Raw genomic sequence first — 22,703 nt, forward strand, 5'->3', positions numbered from 1 at the left:
AGAATAATTTATGGATGTCTAGAACATCTGGAACTTAAATACAGACATTAATCCTTAATAAATGTCACCAAAGGGAAGATGAATCTTCTCAATTATGGTGGTTATCACCCAAGGACATTTTAATATGTTTTTTTCCCTAAATTCAGGCAGAATTTTCATGGCAGCCCAGTATTTGTGTTTTAAATGTATGCAGTTTTCCCATGCAATTTTCTCAAAAATAGCTTGGGTGCCTTTGAGTCATTTTCTGACTCCTGATTACTGCTTGGTCTAGTCTCTGCAGTTTCCTTGGCAAGGTTTTTCAGAAGTGGTTTGCCACGGCTTCCTTCTTAAGGCTGAGAGTGCGACAGACCCAAAGTCAGTTACTGGAGAGTGACGAGCCCAAGGCTTTGTGCCTACGGCAAAATAAAATTCACAGTCTCCCAGTTCATAGTCTGATGTCTTAACCTTTACACCAAAGTAGCTCTCCACAATTAAATTATAATAAATTAAAAAATAATCATCTAAAGATTAACTGTATTTGTACAGGAAAGGCCTAAAAGCATTTGTAGGGCTTCAGCAAAGGCTTAATAAACCCAATACCAACAGAGCATTCTAAAGAACAGGTATCTCAGAATATTTTTTAAGCCACTTATTAGAGACTTAGCAAGATCATTTCAGGATTAAAAAAATAAGCTACCTCCATCCTGAAGCTGTGGCTGGTCATGGCAAACTGTAAAATCTTTAGTTCTATTATCACCTGCAGTTTGTGGACATGAGGAACTTAGGCAATACAAAGAATAAATGCCATATCCAAATGCAGAGCTGGAGATTAAATTATAAAAAGGAATTGATGCCCAAAGCCTTCTGCCTCCCACAAGCACTTCTCTCCCACCACAATTCTTTCTTCCTGGCTCTCTAGTTAGCAAAAAGCTAGGTGCTTTAAAAATAAATGCATTTTAGAGTTAGACTTTGATTCTTCAAGTTGTCACTTGTGTTATAAAGTGAGAGGTACAGGTGCGTAAAGAAATAGTCGCTAGTTTAGAGTTCTTTGGTCTCTGTTCTCACAAGTAATGTTAGTTGTGGATCCTGCCATTTTGAAAGTTTCTAGCTACTGTAGCTCAAACACGAGAGAGATGGTTGGAGAAACAAAGGGCACAGAGCCAACTCTGGCTACTTTGTCACTTACTCAGAACTTCCTATCAGCAGCAGCTTCTTGTAAGGACTTTCTACTTCAATATGACAGGGAAGGGAACAAAGGAGAAAACACTGAGCATCTCCAGCCATGATTTTTGTCACAGCTCTTCAATAAGAAATAGAACTGAAAAGGGGAGAAAAGGATGCAAAAGCATTGCAAATCTATTTACTATCCGATGGAGGATTTCTCTGTCAAGCTGTGTTGCATCCTATCCAGATGATATTGGAGCAGCCCATATACACAGAAGGGAGTAGTCGAATCTACCTGAAGAGACATTTTACATTTTCTTTGAAGATGGAAAGACAATAATGAAAAGGTATACAGACTATTTCAAGCATTGTAAGTACTTCACAAATACTATCTCATTAAGTCTGCAAGTCTGGAGTTTCTGTACTGAAAATGGTGTTTGGAAACTAAGACACAGAGACATCCTGGGTTCCCCAATGTTTCCCAGCTGGGCGCTTCCTAACTCACACTTCAGATTTGTGTCCTAAGCCACAGCGTGAAAAGAATGTCTTTTGAAAACAAATTTTACATAGCTGCTTTACAACACTCTGTCCCTTTTTAACAGACAACAGATTTTAGAAATAACACTGCCATTTCTTTTTTGAGGGAAACATTCATTGCTGCTTCCATTAGAGAAAGAAAGTAGGAATTTTAAGGATTTTTAATTTAGAATTAACAAACTTAAATATTTTGGATTTTTTAATCCAAATTTATCTTTTGTTTTGAAAAGTTTTAGAATACAATGATGGCTTATTTGTTATTCTGATTCTTTCCTAAAGTTGCTTCAAAACATCAGCTTTTATGTTGTGGAGCTTTTTCGTGTCTGTAAAGTGGCACCCATTGCTATTTAATTTTTGAAAATAAAATCCGTAAAAACATTTCAAAACAAGCTAGGAAATAAATACATTTTTTTTAAAAAAAGTTCAAAACAGACCAGTATTATTACTTGGGTTTGGAAGATGTTTTTCTATTTGCTCTAATTTCCCTTCCTAGTGGAGAATTTAGTCCTTCTCTGATCTCTAGTCACCATGGAAAACAGCACTTGTGTAATTTCTGCAAAGACTACAGCTTTCCATTCTTCTCTAGTATAAAATTCATAAGCTTTGAATCAATATTACAATCCTGTGAATCCCCACATTCATACAGCAAGGTCTTAGAGAGTCAACATTGGATTTCATATCATTAGATATGATATGAAATTAATGATATAATGATAATGAAAATGTATCTAACACTATTCCAAATGGGTACTGAAACATGCCAATCTCCATTTCCATTCAACACAATTGCTAGTGCTAGTTTTACCTGATCCATCTACTGTAATCATTTAAACTGTTCCTTTCATATTTTTAAGTGAGTAAATAATCACTGCATTTGAAATGACACATTCAAGAAGGGCCCCCTTTTAAGCTGCATTAAGCATACTGACCATTCACTAAACAGAACTGACAACCCATTTAATACCCCTGTGCAGATTAATCTTTCTTAGTCCATCTTGAGTCAAGAGTCCCAAAGCAGAATTCTAATAGTAATTGTACTTCTTTATGTTCCATTTTTCATCTCCCACTCCTAGAAAGAATGAAAAATAAAATGTTAACGTAATTACAAATGCACATATATTCATATCAGCTGAGTCAAACATTATGCACCAATTTGGATTAAAAAACAAGACAATTCCAGAAAGAAATTCCAAGATCTCATAACTTCTAAGGGTGTGGGCTTCAACTACCATATCTCAAGTTCCCAAGAGATGACCTAATTAATTTATGAGCCTCGAGACAGAGTTCAAACAAAACCCATTCATTTATCAGGATCAACATCTTAGCATTACTTCTGTGGAGCCTAAACTGGCTTCAGCTCAATTGCATTTGAACTTTACCCTCCTAACTTCCCCCTTCTGTCCCGCATCATAAATCATATTCGCCAACTACATTGTAGAAATATGAGACCGAAGGTATACATGGAATTCTCTTCCCTTCTAAAGTTGATAGTAGTCATGGAAACACTTTAGAAGTTTACATCTGGCCCCCATCACTTCCTGAAAGCGACCTGAGTAAAACAAGCAATTTGAGTATAGGTGTATAACTTAGGGATGTGTCCCTCCCCCAGGCTTGCTTGGATTTTCTGCATGGAATTTTGCTATAAGGCGATCAGCCTGGATATTTCTACTTTTCACCCAAAATGCCTCTGATAAGGGGTAGCCCTTCCACTTGATTAAGTATTGGAGTTGTCTCCTGTGCCATCTTGAATCGAGGATTCGTTGAATTTTATAATGGGTTTGGCCCCCTATGACCATAGGGCCCGGGGGCTCCTGGGGTAGTGGTCTCAGAGTGGATCCAATCACAGGTTTCAAGAGGCTACTATGAAACACTGGGTGTATCTTCCCCAACAATTGAGGTAATTTCAATTGCACTGTGACTGGGTTGATGATCTTTACTATGGAGAATGGTCCCATAAACTTCGGCCCCAGTTTCTTGCTAGGCAGTCTTAATCTCAAATATTTTGTGGCGAGGTAAACTTTCTCTCCCACCCGGAATGGCCATTGCGGAGCCCGGTGTTTATCTGCCTGTTTCTTATAGGTTTGTGCCACTTTAGCCAGTGCCCTTTTGACATTTTCCCAGGTTGCTTTCAGCATCGACATCCAATCAGTCAAGCTGACAGAGGAGGGGGGATCCCTTGGATACTCAGGCATTGGGACAAAGTCCATACCACTCACTATTTTGAACAGCATGAGTCCTGTGCTACTGTGAACAGCATTATTGTACGCGACCTCAGCAAAAGATAAAAGGTCTGCCCAATTGGACTGCTGATAGTTCACGTAGCACCTCAGGTACTGCTCTATCATGGCGTTGTCTCTCTGCTGCCTCATTAGTGCTCGGATGAAAAGCTGAACTAAGACCTTGAAATGACCCAATGGACCGCAGGAACTCCCTCCAGAACTTAGCCATGAACTGGACCCCTCTGTCTGAGATAATTCTTTGAGGCACTCCATGCAGTTGGTAGATATGCTTCACGAACAGTATAGCCAGCTTGTGAGCCAAGGGTCGTCCACTACAGGGTATGAAATGTACCTGTTTGGAGAACAGATCTATTACAGTCCAAATCATAGTGTTTCTCCCACTTTTTGGCAACTCTACTATAAAGTCCATTGCGATCTTCTCCCATGGCCTCGTTGGCTCTGCTACTGTTTGCAGCAGTCCGGAGGGTTTTCCCAGTCGTCTCTTCATTGTGACGCAGATGGTGCAACTTTTCATGTAACTATCCACAACTTTATGCCAGACTTTATGCAGGTTTTGAGTCTCATGGTTACGTTGCTTGCGGGTTGGTCTTGCCGGTCACGGTGTTGCCGCCTGGTGGTTACTTGGGCAGCTGTTTGAGTAGAGGGAATGATGGTGTCCACTATGTGCTCCCATTCGCATTTGTACTGAGGCATGCGGGAGAGGGTGTCAGCATCACTTTGAATTGAAAGCTCCCTAGGGAGCAGTTGAACGCTGTTTTCCACTCATCTCCCTCTCTGATACGTACTCGGTAGTATGCTTCTCTGAGGTCTAGTTTGGTGAAGACTTTTCCCTTGGCCAGATGAGATAGCATGTCCTGCATGAGAGGGAGGCGGTATAGGTTGTGTACGCACACCCCATTTATCCCTCGAAAGTCCACACACAACCTCATAGATCCATCTTTTTTTTCTTTGAAGAGGACTGGTGCCGCGACCTGTGGCTTGGCTGGCTCAATGAAACCCCTTGCTAGGTTTTTGTCTATGTATTTGCGCATCTCTTGTATTTCCTGCGGTGTCACGGCGTACAGTTTCGGCTTGGGTAGTTTTGCCCCAGGGATGATTTTGATGGCACAATGTCTCCCGGTGGGGAGGCAGAACATTGCACTCGCCCTCGCTGAATACTTCTGCGAGGTCCTGATATTATATCGGAATCAGGCTCTCTGTGAAGTTCCCAAGAGATGACCTAATTAATTTACGAGCCTCGAGACAGAGTTCAAACACAACCCATTCATTTAATAGGATTAACATTTAGCATTACTTCTGTGGAGCCTAAACTGGCTTCCGCTTAATTGCATTTGAACTTTACCCTCCTAACTCCCCCCTTCTGTCCTGTGTCATAAATCATATTCGCCAACTAGATTGTAGAAATATGAGACCGAAGGTATGCATGGAATTCTTCTCCCTTCTAAAGTTGATAGTAGTCATGGAAACGCCTTAGATGTTAACACCATAATTGCTCAGCCAATATGGCCATCCAACAAAGCTGGGATGCCCCATTATAGAGCTTCAGAATCTTACTGACTCAAAACATAAACATGATGAAATCAGAACCTGCATAATGTATGATTTCAATAAAATCAACTGTTAAGCAGGGAGTCCTCACTTAGCAACCACAATTGTGACCAACAGTTCTGTCATTAAGTAAAATGGTCTTGGGAAATCACATGACTGTAACTGTGCTTCCCATTTCCATTGCCCTTTGGGTTCTTCACAGTATACTATGGGCTGGAATAGCCAGCTTAAAACTGACAGGTCTAATTAGTTTTGCACCCTCAGCTTTTATCTGCTTCCTAGCCACTCCCACCCCTTTGGAACACTCCCCCCAGCAGGGGATAATTAGCAGGAAAGGAATTACTCTCTTGTATTTCCTTCTTCATTGGAGAAGAAGGGAATACAAGAGAGTAAGCAGGCACACAACAGGGAATATCAAAATCAATGCTCTGGTGCCAGCACCCCTGAGAGTGCTATGCAAACAGTCTAGTGTATTCCCCACTGCCTTCCTGCTTACTCTCTTGTAACCCCTTTTTTTCAAAGTATCCTGTGAAGAGGGGGGAGGCTAGACCAGGCCAGAAGAGATTGTCTACAGAGATAATTTGTGCTCTGCAAAGGGGGAGGGGAAGAAAAAACTGTTTCTGTAGGCAATCTCTCCTGTGCCTTATTCATCCCCTATTCCATGTGTGGAAAGATTGGAGAAAGACACACTATGGGGAATACACTGGATTATTTGTATAGCATACTCAGGGCTGCTGATGCCACCATATTATTTAATTCTTCCCAATCTCTCACCTTTGCAAGGGGGTGGGGAAAGAAGAATAACAAGTCAGGCACAGGACAACATGTACTAATTATAATGGAAATCTTGTGAGTGAGAGGTGCTGTAATGGTCATAAATGCAAACATTGGTACTAAGATTAGTTTTTTCAGCACCATTGTAACTTTGAATAGTTGCTTAATGAGGCAGTTGCTAAGCAAAAATTAAAGTGCAATCTAGTATAATGTGATTCTGTATTTGGGCATCTGACAAGCTTAAGAGCTTCCTTTGAGACTTGGCTTCAGACAAACACAATAGGTGATTGGTAGGTGGATGTAATTCTCACACAGTTCCAATTGCTAGACTTTGCTTGTTCTCCCTCATAAAACAATTAATATGAATCAAGGGTAGGCAATTTATGGCCAATATTTGCTCCTATCTCAAGGTTTTGGGGCTTCTGGAGGCCAGTTCCTCATTTCCCTCTGCAGATCGGCAGTCTAAGTTTGAATCTGAATTCAGCTCAAGCTATGATAAAATCATGAACATCGACTTTAGCTAACATGAAAGATACTTGCAAATCTTGATACTGTTTACTGTGAGATTGTTTGTGATCACCTGAATAATTTCACCTTGCACTCTTGTAGTGATTTTGATAGCACAATCCATACTTTGAAAACTACATAATTGTCCTAAACATTTCTATTTCAAGGCTATTTTTCTGAGTGGGCGCTAGTTTGTGTAGAGCTTCATAAATATTTTTCTTCATCTTTACAAATAACTATTTTTACTGAAGTCTACAGAAATTTCTTTTGATTATTTATGTGGGAAGATTTTACTGCAATAAGAGAAGTCAATGTTTAAGTTTATGTGAGGCAAGGCTGGCTCAAATAAGCTTTTATTGTTGAACAAATAGCTCCAGTTCTTTTTTCAAATTGATTGAAATAGGGGGATTATTATATTTTTATCCTCACAGATGATAGATAAACACATAGATGAATGTGTTTAGGAAATAATGAAGCAAAAACCAAACTTTAGAGTCATTTGTTCTGGTGGACTTTATTTATATGTAAAACTCAATGTTACGATAACATTCATGGCAAAGGTAAGCAAACATACAAAAAAAAATCCAACTTTACAGAATCGTACTGCAACTGGAGAACTATTTTTCCACAGTTTTTCTCTCACTTGAACTAAAAGAACAAACTTTTGAAGGGTAATATAGTAACCTGTTGTGGCCCAGCAGGAGCCGACTCCGAGCAGGGCGCAGAGAGGCTGGTTGGCCACCAGGAGGCACCTGAGCGTGGGACCAGTGGGGAGGAGACAAGAGAGTATGATCCGGATGTCAGCAGTGGGGAGGAGCCAAGGGAGCTGTTCCTAGATGCCCGGCACCGGAGAGCTAATAGGTGTAAGGAACAATTACGCAATTACAGGAGGTAATTGCACTCAGCTGGTGGTCATTAGGCTCCTCTCCAGACTATAAAAGGACTGCTTGTGCACACGCCCCTTTTGCAGAAGTCAACGCAGGAACTAATGTCGGAGAACATTATTGTGAGCTTGGCAGGCTGGATTGCTGCCACGTCTTATCTATGCTGGATTGCTGCCCAAGCTTGTCTGTGCCGGTTTGCTGCCAAGGACCTGTCTGTCTGTTAATTAAATGCCATAACTTATCTTTCGCTCGGAGTGTGTGTTGGTGTGGGACGAGGGGGGTCAGAACAGTAAACAAGGTTTTTTTTTTCTGAGCAATAGTATCTTCTTTCAAAGCAAAGCAAGACAGCAAACTGGCTTCTCTACTATGGAGAAAGGATAAATAAATCAAGCCACTTAATAATAGTAAGAGAATATGTAACAACCGTATGACTCTCACCTTTGCCTTCTGAAGCACATGGCCTCGGCATGGAGAGGTGCTTGAGGAAGAATGTCTTTTCAGGACAATTGCACTATTCACAGGCATAGAACATTCTGTATCACTTGTATCACAACTGGAGATGGGTGAATTTTCCAGAGTCTGATGCCTTAGAACTGGAGACTAAATAATAAGTAGAAAACAACTTCAAACCACAGTTATCAAATAGTGTCAATAGTTGTATCAGCAGTTAAAACTATCCTGGATCTTGAGAAGAGGATATTATCCTCTTGGACAAATGTGAAGATTGGTTTGAAAGAACAAGTAACAGTGTAAAATTGGCAGGTACACAGTCAGGAATGAGATAATAATTTCAGAGCCACATAACTTGAAATCTACTAGTAGAGAACAAATGTATATCTCTCATCAGCAAACATGGCTATTCTAATCATGCCTGAATCATTTATAAAAAGGACTGGTCCTAAGAGGACCCCACTAATTTTATCCCTCCATTGTGAACAACTATAAATTTGTTGCAATTCTGTTTGCTATTGTCAGGTTGCTCACCCATAAGAGAACCTGCCTTTTTATCCGATGGCTCTTAAGCTTACTGTGAAGTCTTTGATTTTGGACTTCATCAAACACTTTTTGAAACACCAGCAAACCAGTTGATATCTACTGGTTTGCCCTTATCCACATGCTTATCAATACCCTCAAATACTTGGGTAGATTAACTAAAATAGGGCCTTCCCTTAGAGAAGCCATGTTGGGTCTCCTTAACCAAGGCCTTTGTCTCCAAATTTTATCTTTAACAGCAGCCTCTATTATCTTCCGCAGAAGATACATTAACCTGGCAGACCTATGATTTTCTGGATCTCTCTGTGACTCCTTCTAAAAAATTAATTACTGTATATACTCGAGTATAAGCCTAGTTTTTCAGCCCACTTTTTGGGCTGAAAAAAGCCGCCTCGGCTTATACTCGAGTCAGTGAAAAATTTGCCCGAAATGGAGGAGAAAAAGGGGCGGGGCCATGCCGCTGGGTGACACTCGTGAATGGCCCAGTGCCCCTGTGAGTTTCCCCTCCCTCTGTGTCAGTTTGCCGCGCAGCGCGCACCGCACCATCCCCCCTCCTCACGTTCTAATGTAATGCAGGGCTGTCTTACGATTCCCCTTCCTCCCCCTCCTGCCGCTCTGCAACGATGTCCCACCTCCTCCTTGTTATGGCAAGCAGCCACATAGCGATGTCCCACCTCCTCTGGTACAGTGATCCAATGATAGGAATCACTGTGCCGTGTGTCATAGGAGGCGGGACATCGCTCCCGCGGCTGCACGGGACATCATCATCACAGCGGGACATCAGCATCATGAGGTGAGTGAAGTATTTCATTGAATACACCGCTAGTTTACTGTTTTTCTTTGAAATAAATATTCAAAAACATTATTGGTATCTATTTTTATTTTTGAAATTTACCGGTAGCTGCTGCATTTCCCACCCTAGGCTTATACTCGAGTCAATAACTTTTCCAGTTTTTTGTGGTAAAATTAGGTGCCTCGGCTTATATTCGGGTCGGCCTATACTCGAGTATATACGGTACATTGACTACCTTCCAATCTTACAGAGGCATGGGTACAAACAGGGTGCATATTTGAGTTAGAAGTTCCAGAATTTCAGATATGTTTAATTTTTAAAATACATTTTATCTCCATCCATGTTTTCACACAATCTTGTCAACTGTGGTGCTCAATGTGCTACACAAGGCCAAAGTCAGATGGCATAATAATTCCACAGATAGTAACAGATCTAAACAAGCAAAAGTGTGTAGACAAATGACAGAGTTGAGTGCTGAATCTCATATGTGGAGCATGACAGATAGTAATTATTTAAAAATAGCGAAATACTTAAGTGGTTTATAAAATATATTTTACAGTAGAATCTATTTAAGTTTAAATTAAATTAAAATAAATTTATTTAAATTAAAATACCTGTGCAGTTAAATTCTGTGATTTAGGCTCAATTGCCAATCCTAGTGTGATGCCTCCAGCCAAAGCCTTTTTCAAATTCTCTTTCACTTCTGTCAACTCTAGTTCCAGAGACACCCGCTCAGACTCTTTCAACTTACACTCTTCTTCCAACTTCTTTAATTTATCTTCAAGAATTACTAGGGATTTCTTGCCTGAAATCCAGAGGAGAGAAATGATCTTTGAGGCTGTGATAAAATTGTACACTCTGTTCTTAAACCCAGGGCTAAGAAGCAGGAAAGTGAAGACACTTCACAGCAGGGAACTTCAGAAGTGAGTCATCACCATTCATCAAATGCAAGTTACTGTAATCTGATCATCTACATTAATGTAGCCAAGTTTGTTAATTTGCTTTTCTACTTATAATTTCAATTGTTATAGCCACCCACCTCAATATCACTCTGGTTGGATGAAATATTCTATAATTAAAAGGCAATAATTAAGACTGCATCAGCAAATTATTGCCAAAGTAGGTTATATCTAGTGCTATGGTTATTCAATAGTATAAACTAGTCTTTAGCATTTAATTTCATTGATATGATCTAGCCTGGCAAATAAAATAGTATAAAAATGCTATCTATAACACAGAACTACCTTGAAAGTGGCACTTTAATGCTAGAACAGTTGCCTCCTCTTCTGTAACATCATATACACAACTACAACACAACTGCTGTAAAACAAAGAAACAAATAAGAATCTCTGCCACCCTCTTCATAACATTCGCTGTCATTGAAAAGAATATGGAAACACAATGTCTCATTATTTCAGCAGCAACCTCAAATTTAATTGAATATTACAAAGGGACAGAAACTTGGCATGGAGTAACAGTTTATCTATTGGTCTCATCTTTGTAAAGCAAAGTCCCTTAAGTTATAAACAGGAGGGGACTTCATCTGTATAACAACTCTGTTTCTAAGCTTGTACCTTTCCACGGAAAAATAATTTAAAAAGCTATTTCTGGACATTATTTCCTGATACTCTGATTATAAACAAAATGTGCCTAGCATACCAGGATTCATTTCAAGAGCTGCCCGGAGGTCTTTCCTTTCCTTTCGTAACTGAGCCAAGTGATTCCTCAGGATTTCTTTTTTCTTTAATAGTTCCTCCTCTTTTGTCTGTAATCTCTTTGCATCTGCTTCAACGCGGTTCTTTCCATACTTGTATTGATCTGCATCTACACAAAAGTTTAATAATAAGATATCTGAACTAGGAAACTTATGTCAGAATGAAAGACTAAGCCAAATCTAGGCATCCCATTTACTTGAATGTCCACTTGCAATCCAATGTTTTAACAAAGATTTCTTGTATTATTATTCTGTATTTGACAACATACCTCTTTTCAGACCTGCCACAGTCAGATCCCGTAGGAAAGAAAGACCCTCGACTCCATATGGTTGAAGTGACAGGTTCTTTTCCTAAGGGCTACTGGCTAAAGTAAAAGCATGCTAGAACTAAAGTTTAGGGCCCAAAAGTTACAAACTTTTCCCCTTCATCCTGGCCCTCCCCCTGACCAATTTATCTTTGGCTAATGGCGAGCAACATAGGTGTTTTGGGAACTGCTCAGATGTTTGGAGGAATTCACGTTGTTTTCCCAAGCTTCAAGGCCTTGAAAACAGGCACAGGCTGGTTTCATGCATCTCTGGTCTCTTATCAAAATGTCATCCCCCCTCTCCCTAATTCCCATCTCTAACCTATGCATGTTGATTGCCCATTTGCTCTTCTTCCCTTCCCCGCTAACGGTTGATGGCAGCTGTTAGTGAGGCGCCAAGCCGAAGATGGCAGAGTTGACACCTCTACCTCTATGGTTGCTGTTACATCTTCAATCACTCCAGCTTTAATCCAAACCAAAACTTCTTCAAATAGCTAAAAGTATGTCTTATACACAATCTGCTGCAACTGAGCAACCATATCGGTTCCACCACAAAACCACGGACGACAAAATCGCACTCGACGAAAGCGCGCATTTGATGTCATCACAGCGCGACGAAAACATCGCGCTGTGATCGATAAATGTAAAAATAAAGCGAAAACCTTACCCTAACCCCCCCAAACCTAACCCTAAACCTAACCCTAACCCTTAACCTAAGTGCTTTAATTTTATTTTTATTTCAATTTTTAATTTTTTTCGTCGCGCTGTGATGACGTCAAATGCGCGCTTTCGTCGAGCGCGATTTTGTCGTCCGCGGTTTTGACGGGTCACGACCATATCAGCCGAATTACACAGAAAAAGTATCCAAAAATTCCAAAACTTTAAAGAGTAGTACTGAAAAAGGAAGAACTTAAATTTTCTAGTTGTTCCTCCCATATTATGCTGAAAAAGTAAATAAGATAATAAGATAATAAAAAAACTTGTTCATGAAAAAAGAAAATGGCATTTTTATGACAACTAGGAGAACAATCAAAACAATTATTTTCCACTGACAATGTACAACCATGAAAATTGGACATTGTGAAATAGTGAAAGAATATAGACAGCTAGAAGAAATAAGAATACTCACTAGAGTTGCTACGTTTCACATTTGAAGGAAATTCTGATTTTTTGGGTGAATTACTTAACGTTCTCCCTTTTCCTGAAATCCCATTTGCAGCTACTGGCATTTTCTTTCCTTTAAACTGTAAGGAAAATCAAGAATGCATGTATTGCTAAACATTAAGTAAAGTTGTTTTTACATAAGTGGGGACAAAAAGAGGCAAATTTTGGTTAAAAGTTTAAAATCGAGGTAGTTAGAAAACCATGCTTCTAAAGCAACCAAAGGCATCCATTGTGCTTTTTGAAAATACAGGAAGTCCTCAACTTACAACAGTTCAGACTGTTCAAAGTTAGAATGGCACTGAGAAAAGTGACTTATGACCATTTTTCAGACTTATGATTGTTGCAGCATTCTCGTGGTCATTGATCAAAATTCGGACACTTGGCAACTGACTCATATTTATGACAGTTGCGCTATCCCAGGGTCATGTGATCACCTTTTGCAACCTTCTTACAAGCAAATTCAATGGGGAAGCCAGATTCACTTAACAATCATGTTACTAACTTAATAACCACAGTGATTCACTTAGCAATTGTGGCAAGATAGCTCGTAAAATTCACATAACAATGTTTCATTTAGGAACAGAAATTTTGAGCTCATGTGGTCATAAGTTGAGGACTACCTGTATGTAAGAGCTGAGACAACATAAAATTAAAACACATGTTTGAGAAAGGGCCACTTTACAAAATAATCACTGAAAGATGTGCCTAGAACAGTGTTTCTCAACCTTGGTGACTTTAGGTCCTGTTGGTTGAGGTTGAGAAACACTGGCCTAGAAGCTTCAGAAAACTTAGGCCAATCTCTAACTGGCTAAGAAATCTCTAAGTGGCTAGGAAATGAATTGACAATAAAATCTTAAATTAACTGTTATGTGCAGAATGTTCAGAACCAAGTTGTAATGATGGGGACAATGGAACATTTTGCAGTGAAAAGACATCTGTTTTTAATTTGACAAGAGCACGACTTCAACATTTAGACTTAACATTATTTGGATTTATTATTTACAAGTCGTTTGTTTATGGTTCAAATATGGAAAGTTGAAATGTGAAGGAATGTTTGATTTATATTTTATATTATTTTGCCTCAGTATAACATTGGCTTTTATGAGTCATTAAAATGACTGAAGGAGGCAATATCTGTGTCCATCTGATTTTTAAGAATCTTCAATTACTCGTTTCAATAAAATAAACAGAACACTATTGCATAACATTCTTTTGAAACAAGCAACAATCATTATTTTGCAGGCATGCAATAAAATGAGCTGATTAAAAAAAAAGATTCCTCCAGCAACTCATTTCACTATTATTTTAAATTTTAGCAGATCTTCTTATTCTTAGAACAAATCTTTCAAATTGGTTTTCTAAACATACAGCATACAGTACAATGGCACCAGGGGTGGGTTTCTCGCCCCGTTCCAACCGGTTCGGTTGGAACAAGGCCGGCGGCATCCTCGCGCGCGGCGCACACGTGCGTACTAGCGTCTGTGCGATGCTCCAGCTGCTCCTGGAGGATCGCGCAGGCGCTGTATGAGTCCTGCGCATGCGTGGAAGCGCAGAATTCGGCAAAACCGGGTAAGGAGCGGGCGCGCACGGGCGCGCGGGCGGGGGGCCTTCGCCGTTCCCGGAAGTTACTTACTTCTGGGTTCGGCGACCAACTGGATCGCAGGGACCGCCGCGAACCGGTTGAAACCCACCCCTGAATGGCACTGACTGCAGAGGAATGGCTGTTCCACTCCCCAAATGAAATAGCTGTAAAACTCAAGAGCTAGGGGCACAAGTATATGGCCAACTTGTCAAAAACTTCTCCAATCCTCCCATTATTTATGGGAACTGCATCATCTCTCTAATATTTCTGAATGTGAAATAAGTTTGCAGAATGTTTTAAGCTTTGGAAATATCACGTCCCCAAATTTTTGAAAGTGAATACAAAATTGAATGAAGCATATTTATTTGAAACAATTTTGTATTCAAGTAATCAATTTGTTTCTTTTAGAATGAAGCAGAACCATCTGCATAACACAGAACATTACCCAAGCCACAATAATGGTCCATACTCAGTGCACTAACTGCAGTACAGTCTGTTCAACTACTCACACGTAACTGCACACAGATAGTACAGAAAAGTACGGAACATTGTAGGTTGTGAAGTTGACCATTACCAAGGACTTAATTTCAGCTGTTGAAGCAATGATATTGCTAATAGGTATCCTCTGAAATTTGCTCTGTGTAAAATCCAAGATAGTTTTATTTAAATCGATGCCTTTCAGAAATTTTACGGGTGGAATTCCTAGAACCTTCAAAGATAGTTGGGAGTCCTGAGTTGTAGTGTTAGTCTCATCAGGTTGGAGAAGCTAAGTTAAACTAAGAATTTTAAAAAGAAAAGTACATAAGTTTCCAAGCTGTTATTCTTATATCCAGTGTTTCTAAACAATTTATGCGGTATTATATTATTTAGCTTTAATTAATTGTAAGCATTTAATGATCAGTACACAAAAGCAAGAACAGAAATATGATTAAAAGAATTAAGCATTTTAGTACCTGTGCAACAGATCCCTTCCCCACAGCAGAAGTATTAGTGACAGACTGAGCAGAAGACAGATTGGATGAGACAGGTTGTTTATAATGGTTAGATGAGAGTTTGTCAGTAGATAACCTATTGGCTTTTCGCTCTGCTGGTGGACAACGTGCAAAAATTTTCGGGGATGGCAAATTATCATACAGGCCCATGTTATCATAAAGCCCATCTTCTCCTGTGTTTTTGCTAGAAGTAGGAAAGCTATCTTCTGGTTCCCACTGCAACACACATACTTAGTAAATTAGCATAACTTCATGCACTGGAAAAATGTAATAATTTGAAAGTTAAGTGACAAATTAAGAAAACATCTCCAACCCTCAGCAGGAGTTCCTTCTCCACTGGTTCTATACAATAGTACTTCGATACTTGACTGCTTCAAAACTTGTCAAACTTGATACGCATTTTGATGCGAAAATGTTATCACATTACTCATTATTTGTTTGGCACTCAACGCACTGCAATAGGAAGAGGGGAACATCCATGGAGAACAGACAGGAAATTGGTCATGGTAGGAAGGTTAGTCAAAAATAAGCAGGCAACAGCTGCAAAGGGTGGACTTAAAGCCAGCTGGAAGGTCACTGGCATAGGAAAAGGGACAGATAGGAAGGTCTTCTTAAAGTAACTATATCAAAATGGAAATCTTGCAAATTCCAAAGTTAAGATTTCTAAACACACTGCTGAAAAGGACAGTGAGAAATAATGCCATTTGATATCCTTATGTTGTCTATCTTATAGTCTGTAGCAGTGATGGTTAATCTTTTCGGCTCACATGGAAACATCGCGCACATGTGCCCATTGGGGCCACTCTCCAGAAAAGCCAAACTTCCAGGTTCTAGCGTGCATGCATGCCCAACAATCAGCTGGCCAGCACACAAGTGTAGGCCAGTTTTCAGCACTGCTGCATGCACGAAGGGAACGTGCTCTGGAAAAGCCAAGCTTCTGATTTCTGGTGTGCATGCGCACCCGAGAATCAGCTGGCTGGCGCACATGTGCAGGACAGTTTTCAGCACTGCTGCATGTGAAAGGATCGCGCTCTGAAAAAGCTGAACTTCTGGGTTCTAGTGCGCATGTGCACCCCAAAATCAGCTGGCCAGCACGTATGTGCATGCTAGTTTTAGCACTGCCGCATGCACGAAGAACAGCTGAGCACGCCAGAAACCCGGAAGACAAACAGGCAAGGCCATGTGTGCCGGGCAACATGGCTTCACATGCCACTTTGGGCATGCATGCCATAGGTTCGCCATCACGGTCTATAACAATGTTTCTCAACCTTGGCAACTTGAAGATGTCTGGACATCCGCTGGCTGGGGAATTCTGGGAGTTGAAGTCCAGACATCTTCAAGTTGCCAAGGTTGAGAAACACTGGTCTATAAGATAAGTTTCAATAAGATATGCTAACCATCTGACTATTGAGTTGAAACCACAAATTAACAAGAGGTAAGTTTTGGCCTTTCCCATACAAAATTTTTGATAGAGCAGCCCTCTTTTTTAACATGTCTTGGTGCAAAGCTGTCTTTTGATTCCTTGGTTTAATTTTTATCATTTTGATTTAAGAAGTTCATCCAAATTAGAGTTTCAAACTAGGTTTTTATACTGATTCATAACCAATTTTTAAATCTTGGGACCTTCATTTGGATAGCACAATAAAAAGAGATTTGGAAACCAAGAAACCATAACTACAGGGGATTGCCTAACAGAAGGATGTAAGCAAAGAAATGCAAGCAAAGATATCAAGAAATAAATATGCATAGCCCCACAAATCATGTTGTTGGAGAACTTCTTATTCTTGTATCAATATATCTGAATGATTAATGTGTTAGTAACATTCGTCTTTGTCAAGAATTATCTGAGAATAGATGCAGCTTCTAATAATCTTTAGGATTTAATTCATTCACTGAAAGATAAAATATAGAGTGAGTGTATAAAATGCAGTTAGAAAGCAATCAGAAGCAATTTCAACCACTATTTATGGTAACTACACGTAACAATATATTGCTATATATTGTTATATAAATATATTAAAATGAACTTTTGTCTTTTTGACTGTCTCGTAAAGATGGATAGATAAGCACTGTAAGAAATGTAATTATATTGGAAAGAGGAAACTATCATATGGCTGACCAACCGCACTCAATGTGTAGTCCTCAATGGAACTGCATCTACATGGAGGGAAGTATGCAGTGGAATACCCCAAGGCTCTGTTTTAGGCCCGGTACTCTTCATCAATTATTTGGATGAGGGAATAAATGGGGAACTCATCAAATTTGCAGATGACACCAAGCTGGCAGGAATAGCCAACACTCCAGAAGACAGGCTTAAGATACAGAAGGAACTTGACAAACTTGAACATTGGGCACTATCTAATAAAATGAAATTCAATGGTTGAAAGAGTAAGGTTCTACATTTAGGCAAGAAAAACGAAATGCACAGGTACAGTATAGGTGGTACCTTGCTCAATAGTAGTAACTGTGAGAGGGATCTTGGAGTCCTAGTGGACAACCATTTAAATATGAGCCAGCAGTGTGCAGCAGCTGCCAAAAAAGTCAACACAGTTCTAGGCTACATAAACAGAGGGATTGAATCAAGATCACATGAAGTGTTAATACCACTTTATAATGCCTTGGTAAGGCCACACTTGGAATACTGCATTCAGTTTTGGTCGCCACGATGTAGAAAAGATGTGGAGACTCTAGAACAGTGATGGCGAACCTATGACACGCGTGTCAGTGCTGACACGCGTAGCCATTTGGGGTGACACGCACAGGATTTCATGCGATTCATCCTCGGCTCCTGCACGGCCGCCGAGGATGAAAGAATCTGTGCTGGAGGAACGGGGCGGCGGGACATGTGATCTCCCCCGCCCACACTCACTTACTGTATCGCCGCCGCCCCTTTCTGAGCGCAGGGGCTGCTGGTAAGGCGTGCGTGCCGTGCGCACACACGTCATCAGCGCGGCGAGGGAGGACCCGCAGGAGAGGAGCGCGGGAACAGTGCACGCCTCTCTCCAGTCAGGCCGGCACAGAGTCTCTACTCCTGGGACTGTCGGTTACGACCGCACCACAGCAGGGAACAGCGGAGTGCCAATGGGAACTGTGAGCGCCATTATACATTTTTGTAGTTTAAACTATAAATTGCGCAAAATTATGTTTTTGTCGAAGTGACACACAACGCGAGTTATGCTCGATTTTTTGCCGATTTTTGACACACCACGCCAAAAAGGTTGCCCATCACTGCTCTAGAAAGAGTGCAGAGAAGCGCAACAAAGATGATTAGGGGACTGGAGGCTAAAACATATGAAGAACGGTTGCAGGAACTGGGTATGTCTAGTTTAATGAAAAGAAGGACTAGGGGAGACATGATAGCAGTGTTCCAATATCTCAGGGGTTGCCACAAAGAAGAGGGAGTCAAGCTATTCTCCAAGGCACCTGATGGTAGAACAAGAAGCAATGGGTGGAAACTAATCAAGAAGAGAAGCAACTTAAAACTGAGGAGAAATTTCCTGACAGTTAGAACAATGAATTAGTGGAAGAGCTTGCCTCCAGAAGTTGTGAATGCCCCAACACTGGAAGTCTTTAAGAAGATGTTGGATAGCCATTTGTCTGAAACAGTATAGGATTTCCTGCCTAGGGAGGGGGTTGGACTAGAAGACCTCCAAGGTCCCTTTCAACTCTGCTATTGTATTTATGGTAAATTTATAGGATACACATGGGCAATCACAGCCAATTGATTTCTCCTAAACTACCTTCCTAAACTTTTATATCAGCCTTTCCCAAATAGATTTACTCTAGGTATGGTGAACCACAAATCATTCAGAATTCTTCCATTGGAATGATCACTGGATAATCGGGAGCATGTATGAAAGGCATTCAGCTGGGAAAACTACAACATAATTCTAGAACAGAACTACTGGATTGAAGTAAGGCATGATCTCATGCCAATATGCATAAAAATCTATCCCAGTCATTCCAATTTTTGAAATATTTGCGATTAGACCTAATCCTCATTTAGTGACCACAATTGGGACCACCAACTTGGGACCACCAACTCTGTCTTAGTGGTACAGTTTCTATGTGAAGCATCATGTGACTGCAGCAGCCTGTCATTTTACATCCATTGCAGTCATTAAGCAAGTCACTGTGGATCATTAGGTGAGGCATCATGTGACCATGACTGGAGATTTCACTGCCAGCTTCTCCATTGAGTCTGCTTCTCAGAAGCTGGTTGCAGAGCATGCAAATGAAGTTCATGTGATTGCAGGATACAGTGGCAGTTGTAAATGCAATAACTGGTTCTGAAGTTACTTTTTCAGCGCCATTGTAACTAAACAGAGTAATCGCTAAGTAAGGTCTACCTGTATATGGCTAGGACAGTGTTTCTCAACCTTGGTGACTTTAAGTCCTGTGGACTTCAACTCCCAGAATGGACCTGGGTACTTGAGAGACCGCCTGCTGCCAATTACCTCCCAAAGACCCATTAGATCACACAGATTAGGCCTCCTCCGGGTTCCGTCTACTAGCCAATGTCATCTGGCCACGACCCGGGGGAGGGCCTTCTCTGTGGCGGCTCCGGCCCTTTGGAACGAGCTCCCCGCAGAGATTCGGACCCTCACCTCTCTCCAGGCCTTTCAAAAAGCCGTTAAAACCTGGCTGTGTCGGCAGGCCTGGGGTCGATGAGTTCCCTTCCCCTCTCGAATCGTGTGGCTGTTGGTTGTTTTTATATGCCCTGTATTTTTTGTGTAGTTTTTGTGTTTCCCTTCCCCTCCTTGGGTTTGTGCGCCACCCTGAGTCCCGCTGGGAATAGGGCGGCATATAAATAAAATGAAACTTGAAACTCCCAGAATTCCCCAGCCAGAACAGCTGGCTGGAGGATTCTGGGAGTTGAAGTCCACAGGACTTAAAGTCACCAAGGTTTATTTTATTTTATTTATTTATTTTATTTAAGTTTATTTATATGCCGCCCTTTTCCCTGGGGGGACTCAGGGCGGTTGAGAAACACTGGGCTAGGAGATATAGGATAAAAAGTGCATGACAGCAAATCCATTTTCCTTTACTCCCCCCACCCATATTTTAACCATAGCAATAGCAATAGCAATAGCAGTAGACTTATATATCGCTTCATAGGCCTTTCAGGCCTCTCTAAGCAGTTTACAGAGAGTCAGCATATTGCCCCCAACAATCTGGGTCCTCATTTTACCCACCTCGGAAGGATGGAAGGCTGAGTCAACCCTGAGCCGGTGAGATTTGAACCGCTGACCTGCTGATCTAGCAGTAGCCTGCAGTGCTGCATTTAACCACTGCGCCACCTTGGCTCTTAGTCAAATCTTTGCTTTTATTTTTCTCCAGAGACAGTTCTATTATGTTTAGGTTTAACTTAATGAATCAAGGGAGAGACATATTTGTGCTGGCATACACATGCAGATATACTGAACTAATTTCCCCCACTCCTCTGGTTGAGACACAACAAAACCTTGTGATAATAATAAAAAAAATACGAAGGTTCAACAGACATAAATTATTTAACCTACACAAAAATCAATTCTTACTGATCCATTTATGCAAGGAACATCGTCATAATGAAGTGCCATCCCACTGGGACACGCATAGCCATTAGCAGCATTTCCTCTGTAAGGATTAGTAGAAAGAACTCGTCTGTTCATAAAACTGAAATACAAAAACAAGCAGGACAACAAATTATAAGTTCACTTTGAGAGTACATGTCTTTTCATAAAGTAAACACGCTTTTCCATAAATTGTTTTACAGGTCTCTTAAGGGATTTCTTGTAGAATACATGCTGAATGGCACTACAGCCTGAAGTTGTGAGAAAGCTTCAGTTTTTACTTACTTGTGTGTGGGGAAGGGTATAACTTGTTAAATCAAAATACAGACAATTGATTTAAAGGGCAAAGCTGAAGATTTGCTGAAGACTCAATAGAAAAACTTCCCAGGAAGGAACCTACAGTTATGGAAATGAATCTGTGCCTTCAAGTGCTATCAAGAAATGGCTTTAGGTTTTCTAATCACAATGTACAACGGCAAAGAGAGACAAACTACACAGAATAGGAGATGGGACAATTACAGTAATAAAGCACAGCAATGCCCAGAATCTCTTTGATTTTACATAAGCAATCTTATCCTGGAGCCAAGAGCTTTGTGTGATTAGACTGAGACAGCATAAAAGTCAGGCGTTAGCTTTTTTGCTGAGAAGAAAAGGAGATATATAGCTTGAATTTGGCAAAAGAAAACAGAGAAGTCTGGCAGAGGAGACTTTAAACGTTTTCCTTATTCTTGGGGGATTTTGTAATGTTTTAGGGCTGACATTGCCTGTTTCTATCTGTGCTAAGAATGATAAACAAGTTTAAATCCACTTGTGTTTTCTTTTAGGAAGATTGCCTTCCCTCAGTATCCATATTTTAAATTTTCATTTAGTGCTGCCTTGGGCAAATCACATTGTTCAAAAAATATTAAAATCACCAGTTGAATACAATAAATAACTATTATGAACTATTATTAAGTTCTTTGTAAAAGATTGAAAACTAAACTTTCAAAGCATTATATTTTGAAGGCACATTTCCAAAATGTTATTTTGGCACCGATAACTGTTGTGGCCCAGCAGGAGCCGTTGGAGCTGCCACCAGACTCCGACAGCGAGGGGCCCTATGAGTCGGCCCTGGAGGATGTGGAGGACCCTGGACAGGGTTCTGACTCTGAGCAGGGTGCAGAGAGACTGGTTGGCCAACAGGTGTTGCCTGAGGCTTGGACCAGTGGGGAGGAGACAAGGGAGGGTGATACAGAAGCCAGCAGTGAGTTGTTCCTGGATGAACGCCATCGAAGAGCTACTAGGCGTCAGGAACAATTACGCAATTACTGGAGGTAATTACGCTCAGCTGGTGGTTATTAGGCTCCTCTCCAGACTATAAAAAAGACTCCTTGTGCCATGCCCTTCTTGCAGAAGTCAACGCTTTGACTAAAGAGAAACTAACTTGGCAGGCTGGATTGCTGCCAAGGTTTGCCTGAATTGCTGCCAAGGTTTGTCGGACTTGCTGCCAAGGTCCTTATCTGTTTGTTTACTTGGCTTTCAGCCACCGAGATTCTGGTCTTGCTATTAAAGTACATTCTCATTAAGCGCGTCTCGGCTTTTGTTACTGGACGGAGGAGGGGGTCAGAACAGATAACCAAATCCAATTATTTATATAGCACAATCCTAAGAGAAATGCAAGATTTGTTTTTTTATCTAGTTTTTAGTTTTCCTGAGTTATTAAATACAACAGTGCATTTTCTTATATTGTATACCATTATATTTTTTGAAAAACTACTACTGAAAGATTATTACCTTCTGTAGTTTCCAACACAATCTCTCTTAACAAACTGGGAAAACACAATGGGAATTTAAATGGGCCATAAGTTATTGGAGGGTTTCAGCCTTGAATCAATTGATTTAGACAAACTCATTATAAAGTTCAATGGCTGATTAGGGAAATAACACCCTGGGAGTTAGTTTTATGGAAAAAACTAACTGTAGTAAACCATCT

General features: G+C 40.5%; 1 protein-coding gene across 1 annotated transcript in view; it reads right to left on the reverse strand.

Annotated features, from left to right (window-relative positions):
• Positions 1-262: 262 nt before the first annotated feature.
• The window catches only part of AFAP1 (actin filament associated protein 1), a 60,455-nt gene continuing 38,014 nt past the window's right edge, over positions 263-22,703 (reverse strand). The window contains exons 12-17 of the mRNA XM_032219147.1: positions 20,717-20,834; positions 12,568-12,682; positions 11,079-11,243; positions 10,034-10,224; positions 8,072-8,233; positions 263-2,749 (exon numbers count right to left, since the gene is read on the reverse strand). Coding sequence (XP_032075038.1) covers positions 2,723-2,749; positions 8,072-8,233; positions 10,034-10,224; positions 11,079-11,243; positions 12,568-12,682; positions 20,717-20,834 — 778 coding nt within the window. The 3' untranslated portion in view covers positions 263-2,722. The remainder of the gene's footprint in view (positions 2,750-8,071; positions 8,234-10,033; positions 10,225-11,078; positions 11,244-12,567; positions 12,683-20,716; positions 20,835-22,703) is intronic.

Source organism: Thamnophis elegans, chromosome 6, assembly GCF_009769535.1.
Source record: "Thamnophis elegans isolate rThaEle1 chromosome 6, rThaEle1.pri, whole genome shotgun sequence".
NCBI classification, from domain to species: domain Eukaryota; kingdom Metazoa; phylum Chordata; class Lepidosauria; order Squamata; family Colubridae; genus Thamnophis; species Thamnophis elegans.